The following is a 14,241-nucleotide window of genomic DNA, read 5'->3' as shown; positions in this document are numbered from 1 at the left end:
CAGAACTGTGCCAGAGCCAGGGCTGCGTCCTTCACCAACAACTTCCCACCTCCTTCTGTCTTGGGCCTTCCCAAGTCCCATCGGTTGTGGGTAGGGGCAACTCTCTCAGGACTGTGGGGCCCAGCAGGCCCAGGTCTGGTGGGCTGGGCAGTGTGGCTGATACCCAGGGGCCCAGGGTGTCATCCTGCTTCCACCCACTGAGCCCAGCAAGAGTAGGAGTAGAGCAGCAAGCTCAACTCACCCCAGACCCAGCTGCTGCTGGACAGACACCTTCAGGGGTGGCAGGGGAAGCCACCAGAGCAGAACCACGTCCCTGCCCACAACCCCGTCTGTGGCTGAGGCAAGGCATCCTGGCAAAACCAAGCGCGCTGTTTTCAGAGAGAGGAGTCTCCCACAGGGACACAAGCCTGTGAGGAAGGCCTGTGTGAAACCCCAAGGGCGGATGCCGGGGTGGGGCTGGGGGGAGGTTGGCCGGCCTGGGAGTGAATGGCTCTGTGACCTGACAGCTGGGACAGTCACCTGAAGTGGGGCCTGGGGTTTGCTCCATTTGTCAGATGAAGAAACTGAGGCTTGGGAAGGTTAAGGTCACAGGGGACACTAAATGGCAGAGCAGGATTCAGAGGCCACTCTTGTCTCCTCTAGGCTGGGTCTCCCAGAAGCCCCTTCCTAGGCCGGGCGCAGTGGCTCAACGCCTGTAATCCCAGCACTTTGGGAGTCCAAGGTGGACGGGTCACAAGGTCAAGAGATCAAGACCTTCCTGGCCAACAAAGTGAAACCCCCATCTCTACTAAACAAAAATTAACTGGGTGTGGTGATGCACATGTGTAATCCCAGCTACTTGGGAAGCTGAGGCAGGAAAACTGCTTGAACCCGGGAGGCGGAGGTTGCAGTGAGCCAGGATTGTGCCACTGTAACTCCAGCCTGGGCGACAGAGCGAGACTCCATCTCAAAAAAAAAAAAAAAAAGTTCCTCCCTAGCACCAGGTCCCCAGCCACATCCATCCAGGTGTCCTGCAGAAGGGAGTGGAGAAAGAGGAAGGCTACAGGTAGAAACTGGTCCAGCCTCAGGTCCAGTGGGTGAGGAGAGAGGAGAGGAGTGATCCAGCCTGAGCTCTGATCAGACACAGGGACCTGCCAAGCCTGGAGTGAAGATGGAACTCACCAGGAGAGGGAAGCCACTTGCCCGATGTCCCAAGAGGACAGGAGGTACAGCCCAGACAACGAGGGAGTGGGTGGAGACAGGGAAAGGGATGCCTCCAGGGGGAACAAGCAGGCTCAGAAGAGAACCTGACACTGCTCCTCCGCTGAAGAGCTTGGGCTGCTGCCTCTGCACCATGGGGTGCTCCCTCTGGGGGTGACTAGAACCCCTAGGAAACAGGGCCCACAGCGGGGCAGAATGAGTGCTGCATAAGTGGCCAGGGCCTGCGGCCAGCCCAGGGCAGGACAGGGAGGGGAGGGTGGGCAGGCAAGAGGCTACAGGACAGACACCCTGGATTCCCAAAACACCCCTAAAAACCCTACAGGTCTGAATATAAGGTCAGATTTTTTCCCCCAGAATTATCCTTCTGAATTGAGGGCATCCCCTTAGGGTGGCATTGTTACAATTCCTTGGAGCCAGTAAGTACTGTTTAGGGAAGGCGCACTCAGCATCTGAGCAACCTCAATCATGGTGAGAGGGAATTCATAGAGATCCTCCGTGCGGGGAAAAATGGCAAACAAGATTTCGTCATTCTTCCTTAGGGGTAACTCCTGAGACCTCACACTTCCAAGTGTTGGATGTTGGGATAAACCAGAGCTTAACATTGTGCCAGGGGCACTTGTGGCTTGGAATGAAATTTTAGTGCTAGTGCTGTGCATGAAATCCTACAGGTGCTGCTCAGAGGCTGGCAGAGCAAAGAGCGGCAGCCCCAGGAGAGTGGGGTCAGCTGACCCCAAGGGGGCTCCAGGACTGACCAAACTGACGCCAGCGATGCAGATGAAAAACCTGATTTTTGCAAAATGAGTGAAAAAAAAAACTGTTCTAAATTGGTGTATCTTGAGCAATACATAATTTGACATTGGAATGAGTAATAAATTTTTTTTTTTTTGAGACAGAGTTTCACTCTCGTCACCTAGGCTGGACTGCAATGGTGCGATGTCGGCTCACTGCAACCTCCACCTCCCAGGTTCAAGTGATTCTCCTGACTCAGCCTCCCAAGTAGTTGAGATTACAGGTGCCATCACCATACCTGGCTAATTTTTGTATTTTTACTAGAGACAGGGTCTCACCATGTTGGCCAGGCTGGTTTCAAACTCCTGATCTCAGGTGATCCACCCACCTCGGCCTTCCAAAGTGCTGGGATTACAGGCCTGAGTCACCACACCAAGTCTAATAAAATTAATGAATTAAAGAGAAATAGACGTGGTTTTTATATAGATCTTGAAAGTCTGTATATCCAGTGGGCATGAACTTTATATAAGCCCTGTCATTGGGAGAAAGCAGGGATGTACTGGAGGTTAAGGTTGTCAAGGCAGGGCAAGGACCCGGCCGCAGGGGGCCCTGTGGAAGGGCCATGACAAAGACAAGGGTCTCAGCCAGGCATGATGGCTCACGCCTGAAATCCCAGTACTTTGGGAGGCCGAGGCAGGCAGATCACTTGAGGTCAGGAGTTCGAGACCAGCCTGGCCAACACGGCAAAACCCTGTCTCTACTAAAAAATACAAAACTTAGCTAGGTGAGGTGGCAGGTGCCTATAATCCCAGCTACTCGGGAGGCTGAGGCAGGAGAATCATTTGAACCTGGGAGGCAGAGGTTGCAGTGAGCTGAGACTGTGCCATTGCACTCCAGTCTGGGAGACAGAGTAAGACTCTATCTCAAGGAAAAAAAAAAAAAAAGACAAGGGCCTCTTCCTGAGCCCAAAGTGTGAGGAGGCTGGCATGGCTGGATTTTAGGAGGATGCTGTGGTTACTGCCACATGAGGAACAGTTTAAAGTGGACCAGGCTAAGGGTAGGGAGGAGGGGAACCTGTCAGGAGGCTTTGCTGCCTGTAGGCACGGACTGGTGGTGGCCTGGACCCACACAGCAGCCTGGGAGGGGAAGAAAAGTGGATCTTTTTTTTTTTCTTGAGATGGAGTCTCACTCTTTTGCCCAGACTGGAATGCAGTGGCACTATCTCGGCTCACTGCAACCTCCACCTCCTGGGTTCAAGCAATTCTCCTGCCTCAGAATCCAGAATAGATGGGATTACAGGCACCTGCCACCACGCCCAGCTAACTTTTATATTTTTGGTAGAGACGGGGTTTCACCATGTTGGCCGGGCTAGTCTCAAATTCCTGACCTTAAGTGATCAACCCGCCTAGACCTCCCAAAACGCTAGGATTACAGATGTGAGCCACCGAACATGAACAAAAAGTGGGTATTTCAAAGAGGCTTCTGAGGGCTTGAGGAGTTGGGTTTCTGCCCAGCACTGCACCTTGGGCAGGATGGAGTGGGGTCGGGGTAAGCAGGTGAGTGTGAATGAAGTGAAAGCAATGTGTTAGTAGCATCTGAAGCCAGGTGGCCCGGACCCAGCCTGAGCTCTTAGCCTGGTGGTCTCTGTGGGCCTCCCCAGGAAACTGAATGAACAAGTGAGGAAGGCTCAGGTGGGGCCAGGGTCCACCCTCTGGGGAGCTCCTCTTTGCAACCTTCTCAGTGTGGGACTTCGGTTTTATTGAGAAATGAAAGCTATGGCTGGGCTCGGTGGCTCACACCTGTAATCCCAGCACTGTGGGAGGCTGAGGCAGGCGGATAAGGAGGTCAGGAGTTCGAGACCAGCCTGGCCAACATAGTGAAACCCCATCTCCACCAAATACAAAAAAAAATTAGCTGCAAGTGGTGGCATGTGCCTATAGTCCCAGCTACTTGGGAGGCTGAGTCAGGAGAATCGCTTGAACCCAGGAGGTGGAGGTTACAGTGAGCCAAGATCGTGCCACTGCACTCCAGCCTGGATGACAGAGCAAGACTACATTTCAAAAAAAATAGTAAATCAGTCTGTGCCTAATCATTCCAATATCTGAAGTATTTGTGGGTTTGTTTCTGTTATCTGTTTTCTGCTGGTTCTCCGTCATGATGTCTTCTTTCCTTTTCTATTTGATCATCTTTATCCACATGTATTTGTTTTGTTTTTGAGATGGAGTCTTGCTCAGGCTGGAGTGCAATGGCATGATCATGGTACGCTGCAGCCTTAACCTCCCAGGCTTAAGTGATCTCCGCCAAGTAGCTGGGACCACAAGTGTGCACCACCACGCCTGACTAATTCTTAAAAAATTTAGGGAGGGATAACATGGGGAGAAATGCCAGATATAGTATGCACCTAAAGTAAAATAAAAAAAATATACATATATATATATTTCTTTTTTTTTAAAGACAGGGTCTTGCTATGTTGCCCAGGCTGGGCTCAAATTCCTGGGCTCAAATGATCCTCCCGCTTTGGCCTCCCAAAGTGCTGAAATTACAGGCGTGAGCCACTGTGTCAGACCAAGTGGAGATGGTTATCCTGGCACATTCTGAAGGGCACACTGGCTGCCCCCGAGTCTTCAAGGCTGTCCCACAGAGAAGGAACGAGGCTCAGTGAGAGCAGAGCCGGCACCACACAGGGAGGGGCCTGAGAGTGAAAAGGGGAAAACTTCTTAAGGCTGAAAGTGTCCAGGTTTGGAATGGCGGCCCTCAGTAAGCTCCCCTAGAGGGATGTAATCGGAATCTGGACAGACTCTGATGGGGAACGTGGCAGAGGCCATTCACAGTCCTCCTGTGGGCTAGCAGGGACTCGGTAACTTCTGGTTTCATGGTCTTCACTGTATTGTTGCCCCTAAGGGTCCTGTGTCCCCGCAGCTGCCCCAATCTCCTCTCCTGAGCTCAGTCAGCATGTGCTCAAGCCGCCCAAGTTTATGATTTTATTTTAAAACAATAGTAAACAATTTCATTGATTTTTCTTAAATCAAACCACCTCACACTCGGCTTGTCTCAGGCAAAAAGTAAAAAATAAAAATAACAAGGGGAGGGAAACGTGGAAACCAACCTACCTTCCCTAGAAATAAGCCCTGGTCCCGGCATCTGGAATGGCTTTTGGACACTGCCTTTAACAAAGGAGAAAAGAAAGCACCAAAATATTGTGCTTCAGCAGCAGGTTAGGAACCTCCACAAAGAAAGGGGTGGGGAGGATTCAAACACAGATCCCGAGTGGCCCAGTTCAGTCCTCAGAGCTTCTGAGAGTCTGGAGGCATCTCCTCTCCACAACTCCCTTTCAGAGTGTTTTAGAGGTGGGGGTCCCTTTGGGAAGAGCCCTCCCACAAACTGGGCTGGCAGGGCTCTGTGAGCCCACACCCCAGACACAGGTTTGAGGGGGATCCCAAGCAGGTTCCCAGCTGGTCAGAGATGGGTCGGGAAGGACAAGGATATATTCAGAGCACACAGAGGGAAGGGCAAGGGACTTCGGGCGCCCACTGCCTCACTCCTCTCCTCCCGGCTCCCAGCTCCTTCCCATTTTGTTCGCGTAGGGATGAAGACTAACTGCTACTGGATGGCAGGACAAGAAAGAGCTGTAAACAGCCTGGGTCTGCTCACCCACATGTGCAGGCTCCTTTGTCAGAAAGGGATTATTGTCTTATGGACAGGGGACCAGAGAAAGCCCTTATGGTGTTGGGTCGATACGGGGTAGAACACAATGACAGCAGCCGCCAGATGCGCGCTCGCTCTGGGCCCTGCCCCCAGACAGGGAAACACTGACCGAGGTTCTGGAATGGCAATGGTGGCAGGGAGGGTGTGGGGTATGCTCCCCTCCTCCTGGCACCCCAGGCCACCACTCCAGCCCAGGGAGAAGCATCTGCCCTCTGGGCATAGGACGAAGGGCCTGGGAAGCTGACTGGGGCCCTCTGTCCACAGGGCGGCCACCGGAGAGCAGGCTCTTCAGCTGCAGAATCCTGCCTGCCTCTGACAAAACCAAAAAATAAATAGTGTGTACTTCTCACGCCACCTGGAATTCCTGGCCCCGAGACCAGAGGCGCGAGTCCTCCTCCTCCACCCTGCACCCAGGTGCCCACAATGAGGGCACTTCCTGCCCAGCCAGAGGCTGGCAGCAGCACAAGCGAGGGTCTCTGGCCACGGCCCCCAGGCAGCAGGCCCTCCAGGGTCCTGGTTGAGGGGCTGGCTCAGCCCTTTGGTCCACCTTGTTCATTAAAATTAAAATAAGAAAAAAAAAGGCTCCACTTGGTGACTTGGATCTGTAGAGGTCTCTGCTTCGTCCCTGTCTGTCATCCTGTCCATCCTGCAAGGCATCGTGTGGGCCAGATCTGGAGGCTGGGCCCAGCCACACCCACCAGTCACTGCAGTTTCGTCCCCAGCTTGCGTTGTCTGTTCCTGCAAAATGGGACGGGGGTCAGATGTGGGTTCAGTAACCTACAGCTGTCCCCCACCTCATAGTCCCAACTAAGTAGATAAATCCCGACCCCCAGTAGCCAGCGATTGATCTGAACTGGGCCAATCAGAGCGCCTGCCCTGGGAATGGCACCTAGAGAGGGTTGATCTCCCTGGTGGGGCCTGTACCTCGGCTGTCTCAGCTCTGGAATCCTGGAAGTGGAGCCAGGAGATTGGGGCTGGGGTGGGAGCCAGGATGAGACAACAGAGGCAAGAGGAACCTGGCTGGGTTCCAATTAGTTACGGGGAGTTTCCCTTTATTGACAAGCCAGCACAAGTGGGTTCTCTTGTTATCGACCAAAACAGAAGTACAGAAAAGTAGTGAGAAAAGTAGTGAGCTCCCCATCCGGGAGGTATGTAAGCAAAAGTAGGAGAACTACTGATGGAGGTTACTGAGGGGATTTGAGCACCCAATTCGGGGTGTGGCTATATCCAGGATGAGCCCAGGAACCTGAGGGAAGCAGGACCAATCACCCCCATTTTCTAGAGGGGCTGATAGATTCGGTAGAGAAGAATGGGGCTTGTCCAGGGTCCCAGTTAAAATCTAGAAACCTGACTGGTCCTGTGTGATCTGGTCCTAGCATCATCCCACAACACACCCCTTGTTCCCTGGGCTCCAGCCCCAGCCGTCTCAGTCTGGTGCAGTCACCAAGCTTTCTCGGCCTCAGGAGCTATGCATGCCCTTCCCCAGCCAGCTCTGACTTCACAGGCCCCGCCCACCCAGCCCCACACAAGCTCAGGCCACAGCACCGATCACCTAGGCAGGCGATCACCTAGGCAGGTGCACCACAGCTCTTCCCTGCCTGCTGTGAGCACCATAAGCAGGGGACCATGGCTGTCGCTCTGTGCTTGCCCCCAGCACACAGCCTGGCACAGAACAGGTGTGCCCTAAGATTTTGGTAAATGAAGGCAGGTGGAGGCCGGCCAGGTGGGGCAGGGCAGGGTGAGGCAGGGCAGGCCGGTGAGAGATCAGCAGGGCCAGCTGGGGCCCTTCTGCCTCTAATGGGATTGCCTGCCCTAACCCCCTCCAATCCCCTTTCCTCATGGATCCCCGGCTTTGCTCTTAAGCTTGTTAGGATAATTTGGACCTTGATGCACTAAACACATTTCCTGGCTGCTAGGACACCCCACCCTGCCCCGCCCTACGGTCTCTCTCGGCCTGCCTGCAAACCTCCCAGGCTTCCTCTGGAGCCTCAGCTCGTCTCTAAACCCGGAGAGGAGCCAGCCTTCCCACACCCCTAGGACCCCCACCCAGGATTTGGGGCGAGTGAAACAGCATGAGTCAGGACTCTCCAAAGCTCAGCTCTGTCCTGGCCTGCTGTGCAACTACAGGCTGGCCCCCTAACTCAACACGCCTCAGTTGACCCAGGTCTAAGAAAGCATCTGGACTAACCCCTAGGGATGGCCACACACAGGAGCCCTGAGAACCTCAGCTGCCCAGCTCTCTGGTTCTGGGCTGCAGAGGTTAAAAGCATGGGCTCTGGGCCAGACGGCCTGGGTTCACGACCCTGCTCCCCACCCAGTATCTGCAAGATCTCAAGTAAGTGACTTCTCCAAGCTTCAATTTTCTCATCTGCAAAATGGGGGTCACAGTAGGGTTCAATGGGTTAATGCAAGAGAAGCACTTAGGCAGGCATGGGCTCCCAGAGGGCCCTCCAAACACGGAGGCAGAGGCTGCCTGGGGCTAGGTCCCTGTGAGCACTGCTGTCCCCGAACTCACCTGGCTTCTGCCCGGGTTACCGTGTACTCAAACCAGAGTACGTTGGGAATGAGGCTTGTGTCTCGGATTAGGAAGAACTCGGAGATAGGCCTGGAGAGACAGATACCCAGAAAGCCAGGACCACATCAGGGCACGAGTCTCACCGTGCCAGACATCCCCACCAGTGCCCAGGGCTGGTGCTGCACCCTCCCCCACCGCCTAGAGTCACTGCCTGGACTGAGACCCCAGAGCCACTGAGAGACCCAGCTATGTCACCTGTGTCACCTCAGGCAGGGGCACTATCACACAGCACACACAGTCCAGCAGGACTCAGGCTTCTAAGTCCCTGAGAACCTATGCAAGGACAGAGGATGATACTCTGGCTTCTGGGCCTAAGGAAACCCCCCATGTCTCTGCTGCAAACCCCTGGAGGAGGTGGAAGCCAGACAGGCAGGGCCTGTAGCCTTATGCCACCAGAAGGCTAGGCACTGGGGCCTTCTCAGGGAGACAGGGGCTGGGGTCAAGACTCCTGGCCTGCCCAGTGACAGCCCCACCCACAGGAGGGGACAGGGCCACAGTGCCTGGGACGGCAGGAGGCAGTTACCAGGCTGCTATCCTGGGGAACAGCGGGGTGAGGACCTCCTGGGTGAAGATGAACCAGGCGACGGCCATGAGGCCTCCAGCGATGCCTCCATAGAGCACCTGGCTCCAAGTGTGGTACAGCAGGTAGACCCTGGACCAATGCCAGAAGGGAAGTATGTGAGAGCCAGGCAGAGACAGGCCCTCACAATCCTCCGAGCCCACGTGCCAGCTTCCCAGGGACCTGTGCCCACACATGTGGAGACACACCGACACACCGACAAGACACTGACTCTACGGGCACAGCCTCAGTTCCACTTCCAGGAGGGAGGGCGCTGGACCCCAACTGCAGTTCTCCCATCTGTAGCCGTGAAGGGCCAGCTAGGATCTGCTGCCACCTGTCCAGCCCTTGACCTCTGGATTTGTCTACGGTGGGCTCCTCCGGAATAGGGACTAGATGGCTAATACACGGAGTTAGCCCCAGAATCTTGGGCTCAGTGGGGACTGGGCTAGAAAGGGCAGCTGGAGCCCTGTCCTTTTAAAACTAGAGGTCTGAGACCTCTTTCCCAGTCCTGCCCTATAGGCTCTGGGACTAGGGTCCATAGTGGGGCCTGACAGGGACCAGGAATCAGCAGGACCCACATGGGCAGGGTGCAGACCAGGGCACTCCCTCCTCCATACCTACTGTAGGAGACTAGGAAGGCCGCAGCGAGGAGCCCTAGGGAGAGCACGTGCCTCCACAGCAAGTCCAGGAACCTGGCGTTGTTTGTTTGGTGCATTCTGGGAAAACAGGCCCGCCAGATGGCCTCAGCCCACAGCCCAGCCCAGGCCTCCCCAACAGTCCCTGGCCCCATCCAAATTCTCCCTGGGTGCCTTCTGCCTCAGCTGCAGCCCCTCCCACCCCAGGGGCATCTGAAGGGCTAGCAGTGAGTCCCTGACAGAGCCCAGCCTGGGCCAGTTCAGGACCACCCCGGCCAGGGAAGAAGCTCACCTTAAATACAGGAAAAGGAAGGAATAGACGGAGAAGAACCACATAAACTGGGAATGGCTGGAGGGCATCCCGTATTTGGTGCCCACTGCTGTGTGGGGGCCTGGGAGAGAGAGGAGACCAGGGCATCACGGGAGGATGCGGACCTCCCAGTAACACCCCGACCTGGGGGCCCCTCAGGCCCTCGTGGCCCAGGCCCTACCTCCACAGGGCCGTGGCTCCTGGATGACGTTTTTGATCAGCCAGTTGACCCCCTCGTTCAGTGCCAGGCCCCCAAGGAACGAAATCTGCTGGGGAAGACGTGTGGTCAGCTGGGCTTCTGTGCACCTGCTGGCTGCTACCCAGTTCCAAAGACCATGGGCTCTGACTGAACCTCCCAGCCCAAAAGGTAAGTAACCTGGAACCAGCCGGGAGGCTTCACACACCTGAAGACAGGTGGACGCAACGATGAGAAGGCAAACCCTGGGCTAAGGCCCAGAGCGGGGTGAGGTAGGGAAGGGGTGGGCAGGACAAACTCACCGTGTGCAGCTCCCGCTTAAATATAATGAGGGTCACAAAACCAACAATGACAAATACAGGGCCGAGGCTCAGGTAGGCAAGGAGGTGGCCAGAGAGATCACCTGGCAAGACAGAGAACAGAATGAGGACAGGGCCCAGGCATCAGAAGAGGGGCCAGCCCCCTGCAGGGAGTGCCTGAGCCAGAAAGGAGGTCCCAGCCAGGAACACTGGCCCCTTTTAGGAGACGAGAACACTCAAGCTGAGAATCTAAGGACAGGTGAGGTTGAGTCCGAAGGGCACCCTGACCATTTGAGACAAGGCGGCTATGCAGCCACTCTGGGGTCTGAGGGCATGGCTCAGTTCCTATGCCAGCACTCGCCAGCTGTGTGAACTGAGGCCGGATTCAACTTTCTAAGGCTCAGCTCACCCACTTGTGGAACAGGGATATTAGTGCCTACCTCCTATGGCTGTGTGAGACTTGATGATATGAGATCTGTGAGACACTCAGTTTGGTCCCTGGCAACCAGGATACTTCCATGTTGGGGCAGAGGTGGGGAGAACCCAGTGTGGGAAAGGGTCCACACCACCAGCCTCACACAAGTAGCAGGGAAGGTGTCCACAGAGGGCTGAGCCCAGATTCCAGGGCTGAAGAGATGGACACACACACGCCTGGCCTCATCCACACCCAGGATCCTACCCAGCCCATCCTACCCAGGATCAGGCTGGCCTGGAGTTGGTCTGGGAAAGCAGTGCAGCCCAGCTAAGCACCTGGGTTCAAGTGCTGGTGCTGCCACAGTCCCACTGGGTGACAGCAGGGTGAGTCCCTTCTCTTTTCTGGGCCTCTCCACCACGAAGCTCACCTCCACAGCACTGGGCTATGAAGACAGTGGCTAGGCTATGAAGGTGTGGCTAGGTACCCACACCTTGAGACAGGGCAGCTGTGCAGCCACCCTGGGGTCTGAGGGCATGGCTCAGTTCCTATGCCAGCACTCGCTGGCTGCATGAACGGAGGCAACGATTCAACCTTCTAAGCCTCAGCTCACCCACTTGTGGAATAGGGATATTAGCGCCTACCTCCTACTGCTGCCATCTCCACAGCCTGTCCCAGAGCCGGCACTACCCTGCGGTTTTCCTGAAGATGCGACCACAGACTGGCCTCTCCACTCTCTGATCCAAGCCCCCTCATGCCTCCCACTGCCCTTAGGACAAGCTCCCCCTCAGCCCAGCCCATCTGGCCCTGCACAGCCCTGGCCCTGCTTCCCTCCCACCCTCTGCTCTACTTCCAAGGACCGAACTCTAGTTCCCAGAGCGTACCGTGCCCTTTCCTACTTCCGGACCTTTGCACGTAGTTTCCCCACCTGGGATTCTCACTGGGTTTATTCAACAAACATCAACTAAGAACCCACCACAGTGGCAAGAAAAGACAGATACGTCCCTGCTAGTGCAGAGCTCACAGTCTGACAGGACAATGTGCCATCCAGACATGGTTCATGATCCACTAGTTAGTGTAGATATCAGGACAGCATCTGGGAGTAGGGACTGGGTCTCTTTATTCCCCACTCTATCACCCCAGCCTAGCACAGAGCCTGGCTCTTAACTGGGCTCAAAAACTGTTGAATGAATGGATGAAATAAGCAAGTGATGGTGTCATGAGGGGTGTGAAGGAGAAGTGCAGGGAACCACAGAAGCATTTATAGGGGCCTTGACCTTGCCAGATGCCCCAGGCTCAGCCAGGTCCCTCATCACAGCCTGTATCATGCTGCACACAACTGCCTGCCAGGTTCCCTCTGGCTTGCTGGACTGTGAGCACTCCAAGAAGCTACTCTGAGGCCAGGAGGGGAAGCTGTGAAGGTGCAGAGGCCTTAGCAAGTCTCACCCCACCTCCCTCTTATAAAGCAGCCATTTTTCATAGTGCAGGATTGCAGGGATCTATCAGGCCTGTTAAGCATTCTAAACTCAGAGGTAGCCCAGGGCCCAGCACTCAGGAGTGTTCAGCAGATATTGGCTGAATGAATAAACAGATGAATGGTAGGCAGGCAGGCAGGCAGGGCCCAGCACCTGGCCGGGCCATACCACCCCCAGTACAACCCACAACACCAAGGTCAAAGTTCTTTGGCATTCAGTCCTGGTGCCCTCAGCGGGGCCAGGTTCTCACATCTCGCAAGGCAGCAGCAAGAGCAGGCCCTTCTCAGGCAAGCAGGGCTCAATGAGAGGGCCCCAGCCTTCCCTGGCACTCCACCATCCTACTCAGGGAGGGTCCTGGAAGGTGGGATGGCATTAACTGCAGGTATTCCCTGAATACTTATGCATGCTGGGCACTGTGCTCAGCCCTTCTTGTGCCTCCTGCTATTTGATGCTCACAGCATCACCAGACGGTAAGCACTGTAATCAGTCCCACTTTTAGAGGTGAAGTAACTTAAGCAGAGGCAGGCACCTACACAAGGCCTCAGCCTCAATTGGAGCCTAGATGGGTCTGACCCCCACGCCCAAGCTCTGCGCCACTCTTAGTAGAGAGCCTCCAGAACGCCGCTAACGGACATCTCAACTAGAAAGCCCTGCGCTTCGAGAGGTGTGTCTGATAGGAAGCTCCAGAAGTCAAGATCCCGGAGGCTGCCCTCCCCCTCATCGGGTCCTCTCGGTTGTAAAGTCGTGCCCTGCTCAGGGCGTGGCACCACAAGTACTCAAAACCCTGGCTTCAGCTTGCACACTCCCTGCAACGGAGAGCTCTTTCTCTTACAAGCAGTCCAAAGCACTGTTCGAAGGAAACAAACACTGTCTGCACGCTGGGGCAGGAGTGCGGCCTCTCTGGGGCAAGGGAAGAAGAGCAAAGGTCCAGGCCAGGGATCTTTTCTCGCCTCACACAGACCCCCCGCCCCATTTCAAGCCACCGGCGCCCCGGGACCCAGGGGAGCGCCCCGGCCGCGCAGCCGCAGAGTACGCGAGCGAGCGACTCACAATTTCGCCCAGCTCATCTCCGCACCACTGCGCCTGCGCGAGGCGCGCGCCGGCCGAGCCCCTCCAAGACTCACTATTTGACAGTTCCCACCCCGGTCCCCCGGCGCCCCCTCCGCGGGCTCGCGCAGGCCGGAGAGCCCGGGACTGAGAGGCCGTACCCGGGAAGGCGTCCTCGGAGCCGGGGCCGCCTTTTACCTGCAGGATATTCGACGTGGGTGAGGGTCACCGGCCGCCATGAAGCGGGGAGCGAGCACTGTCCGTCCGCTGCCATCTTACCCGGAGACCGGGCTTCTTCGAGCAGCCAATGGGGAGCCAGGGGGGCGGTGGTCCTGACCTATCACGCCGGGGAGGCGCCGTGCACCCAATCGGAGGCCGATATAGGTAGCGGCGCAGCCATTCAGCGTGCAGGCCGTGGGGCCTGCCTGAGAGGCGAATCAGAGAGCGGGGCCCCTGGGAGCCAACGAGCCGGCCCAGCTGGCGTCCAATCCCGGGCGAGCACAGGTAGGGGCCTGGCCAATCAGAGAAGGGGAGGGTTCCATCACAGAACAGGGAGCATAATAGCCAATCAGAAGGTAAGACTGCCTCAGCGTGTAGGCAGGGCGGGCCAATGAGGCGCTGGCTTTGGGGGCGTGTTGAACTTTGGTGGGAGCTTTGGTTCGGATGGGACCTGCACCCAGAGTGAAGGCTTCCCTGGTACCCCGAGCTGACCCGCGGTCTGGAGGACCAGCGCGTCCGACAGCGCATGTTCGGAGAGGAGAGGCAACCTCAGCCCCAGGAGGTTTGAACCGACCCACTTTTAGTTACGAGTAAACTGAGGCCAGAGACCCGAAGGAGGCTTGTTTCCCACTGCCCCATACTGGCCGGCGAAAGGGCAAGTCACACAGAACAGATGACCTTTTTGTGAAAAGTGTGTGGGGCAAGGCGCGCAGTAGGCACCCTAAACGCTGGACTGAACGGAAGCTTAATTGATGCTAAGAGTGGAAGCTTAGCTGCAATTAAGGACTCCTTCCTCCTTTATTCATTTAACAAAGGTTTATTGATTCAGTCACGTCTGTGCTACTTAATGAGGCGTCCTGGGAGCATTTCAAACAAG

At 55.9% G+C, this 14,241-nt stretch overlaps 1 protein-coding gene across 3 annotated transcripts; it reads right to left on the bottom strand.

Annotated features, from left to right (window-relative positions):
* Positions 1-4,896: 4,896 nt before the first annotated feature.
* On the bottom strand, positions 4,897-13,558 carry DOLPP1 (dolichyldiphosphatase 1). Of its 3 annotated transcripts, none has more exons than XM_032257533.1 (8): positions 13,344-13,550; positions 10,215-10,315; positions 9,898-9,985; positions 9,699-9,798; positions 9,389-9,487; positions 8,733-8,861; positions 8,150-8,239; positions 4,897-6,372 (listed from the first exon to the last, which is right to left on the bottom strand). In XM_032257533.1, exons 1-8 carry the CDS (start codon positions 13,417-13,419, stop codon positions 6,336-6,338), a joined length of 720 nt encoding a protein of 239 aa, XP_032113424.1. In that variant the 5' UTR covers positions 13,420-13,550; the 3' UTR covers positions 4,897-6,335. The 3 variants fall into 3 exon arrangements, with proteins under 3 accessions (XP_032113424.1, XP_032113425.1, XP_032113426.1); XM_032257534.1 differs by having other exon boundaries at positions 9,898-9,982; positions 13,344-13,545; XM_032257535.1 differs by lacking the exon at positions 9,389-9,487 and having other exon boundaries at positions 13,344-13,558.
* Positions 13,559-14,241: the final 683 nt, after the last annotated feature.

Source organism: Sapajus apella, unplaced genomic scaffold (genome assembly GCF_009761245.1).
Source record: "Sapajus apella isolate SASKATOON/1434 unplaced genomic scaffold, GSC_monkey_1.0 scaffold97, whole genome shotgun sequence".
In the NCBI taxonomy this organism is placed as follows: domain Eukaryota; kingdom Metazoa; phylum Chordata; class Mammalia; order Primates; family Cebidae; genus Sapajus; species Sapajus apella.
This window is presented reverse-complemented; position numbering and strand designations above follow the sequence as displayed.

What these genes read in the sequence shown, in the direction of transcription:
- DOLPP1 (XM_032257533.1), bottom strand. Translation starts at nt 13,419, where the DNA reads ATGGCAGCGGACGGACAGTGCTCGCTCCCCGCTTCATGGCGGCCGGTG. An exon ending in GGAGCCACGGCCCTGTGGAG is followed by an intron (nt 9,799 to 9,897) that starts GTAGGGCCTGGG and finishes TCTCTCTCCCAG; the next exon opens with GCCCCCACACAGCAGTGGGC. An exon ending in TTCCCCAGGATAGCAGCCTG is followed by an intron (nt 8,240 to 8,732) that starts GTAACTGCCTCC and finishes CTGTCTCTCCAG; the next exon opens with GCCTATCTCCGAGTTCTTCC.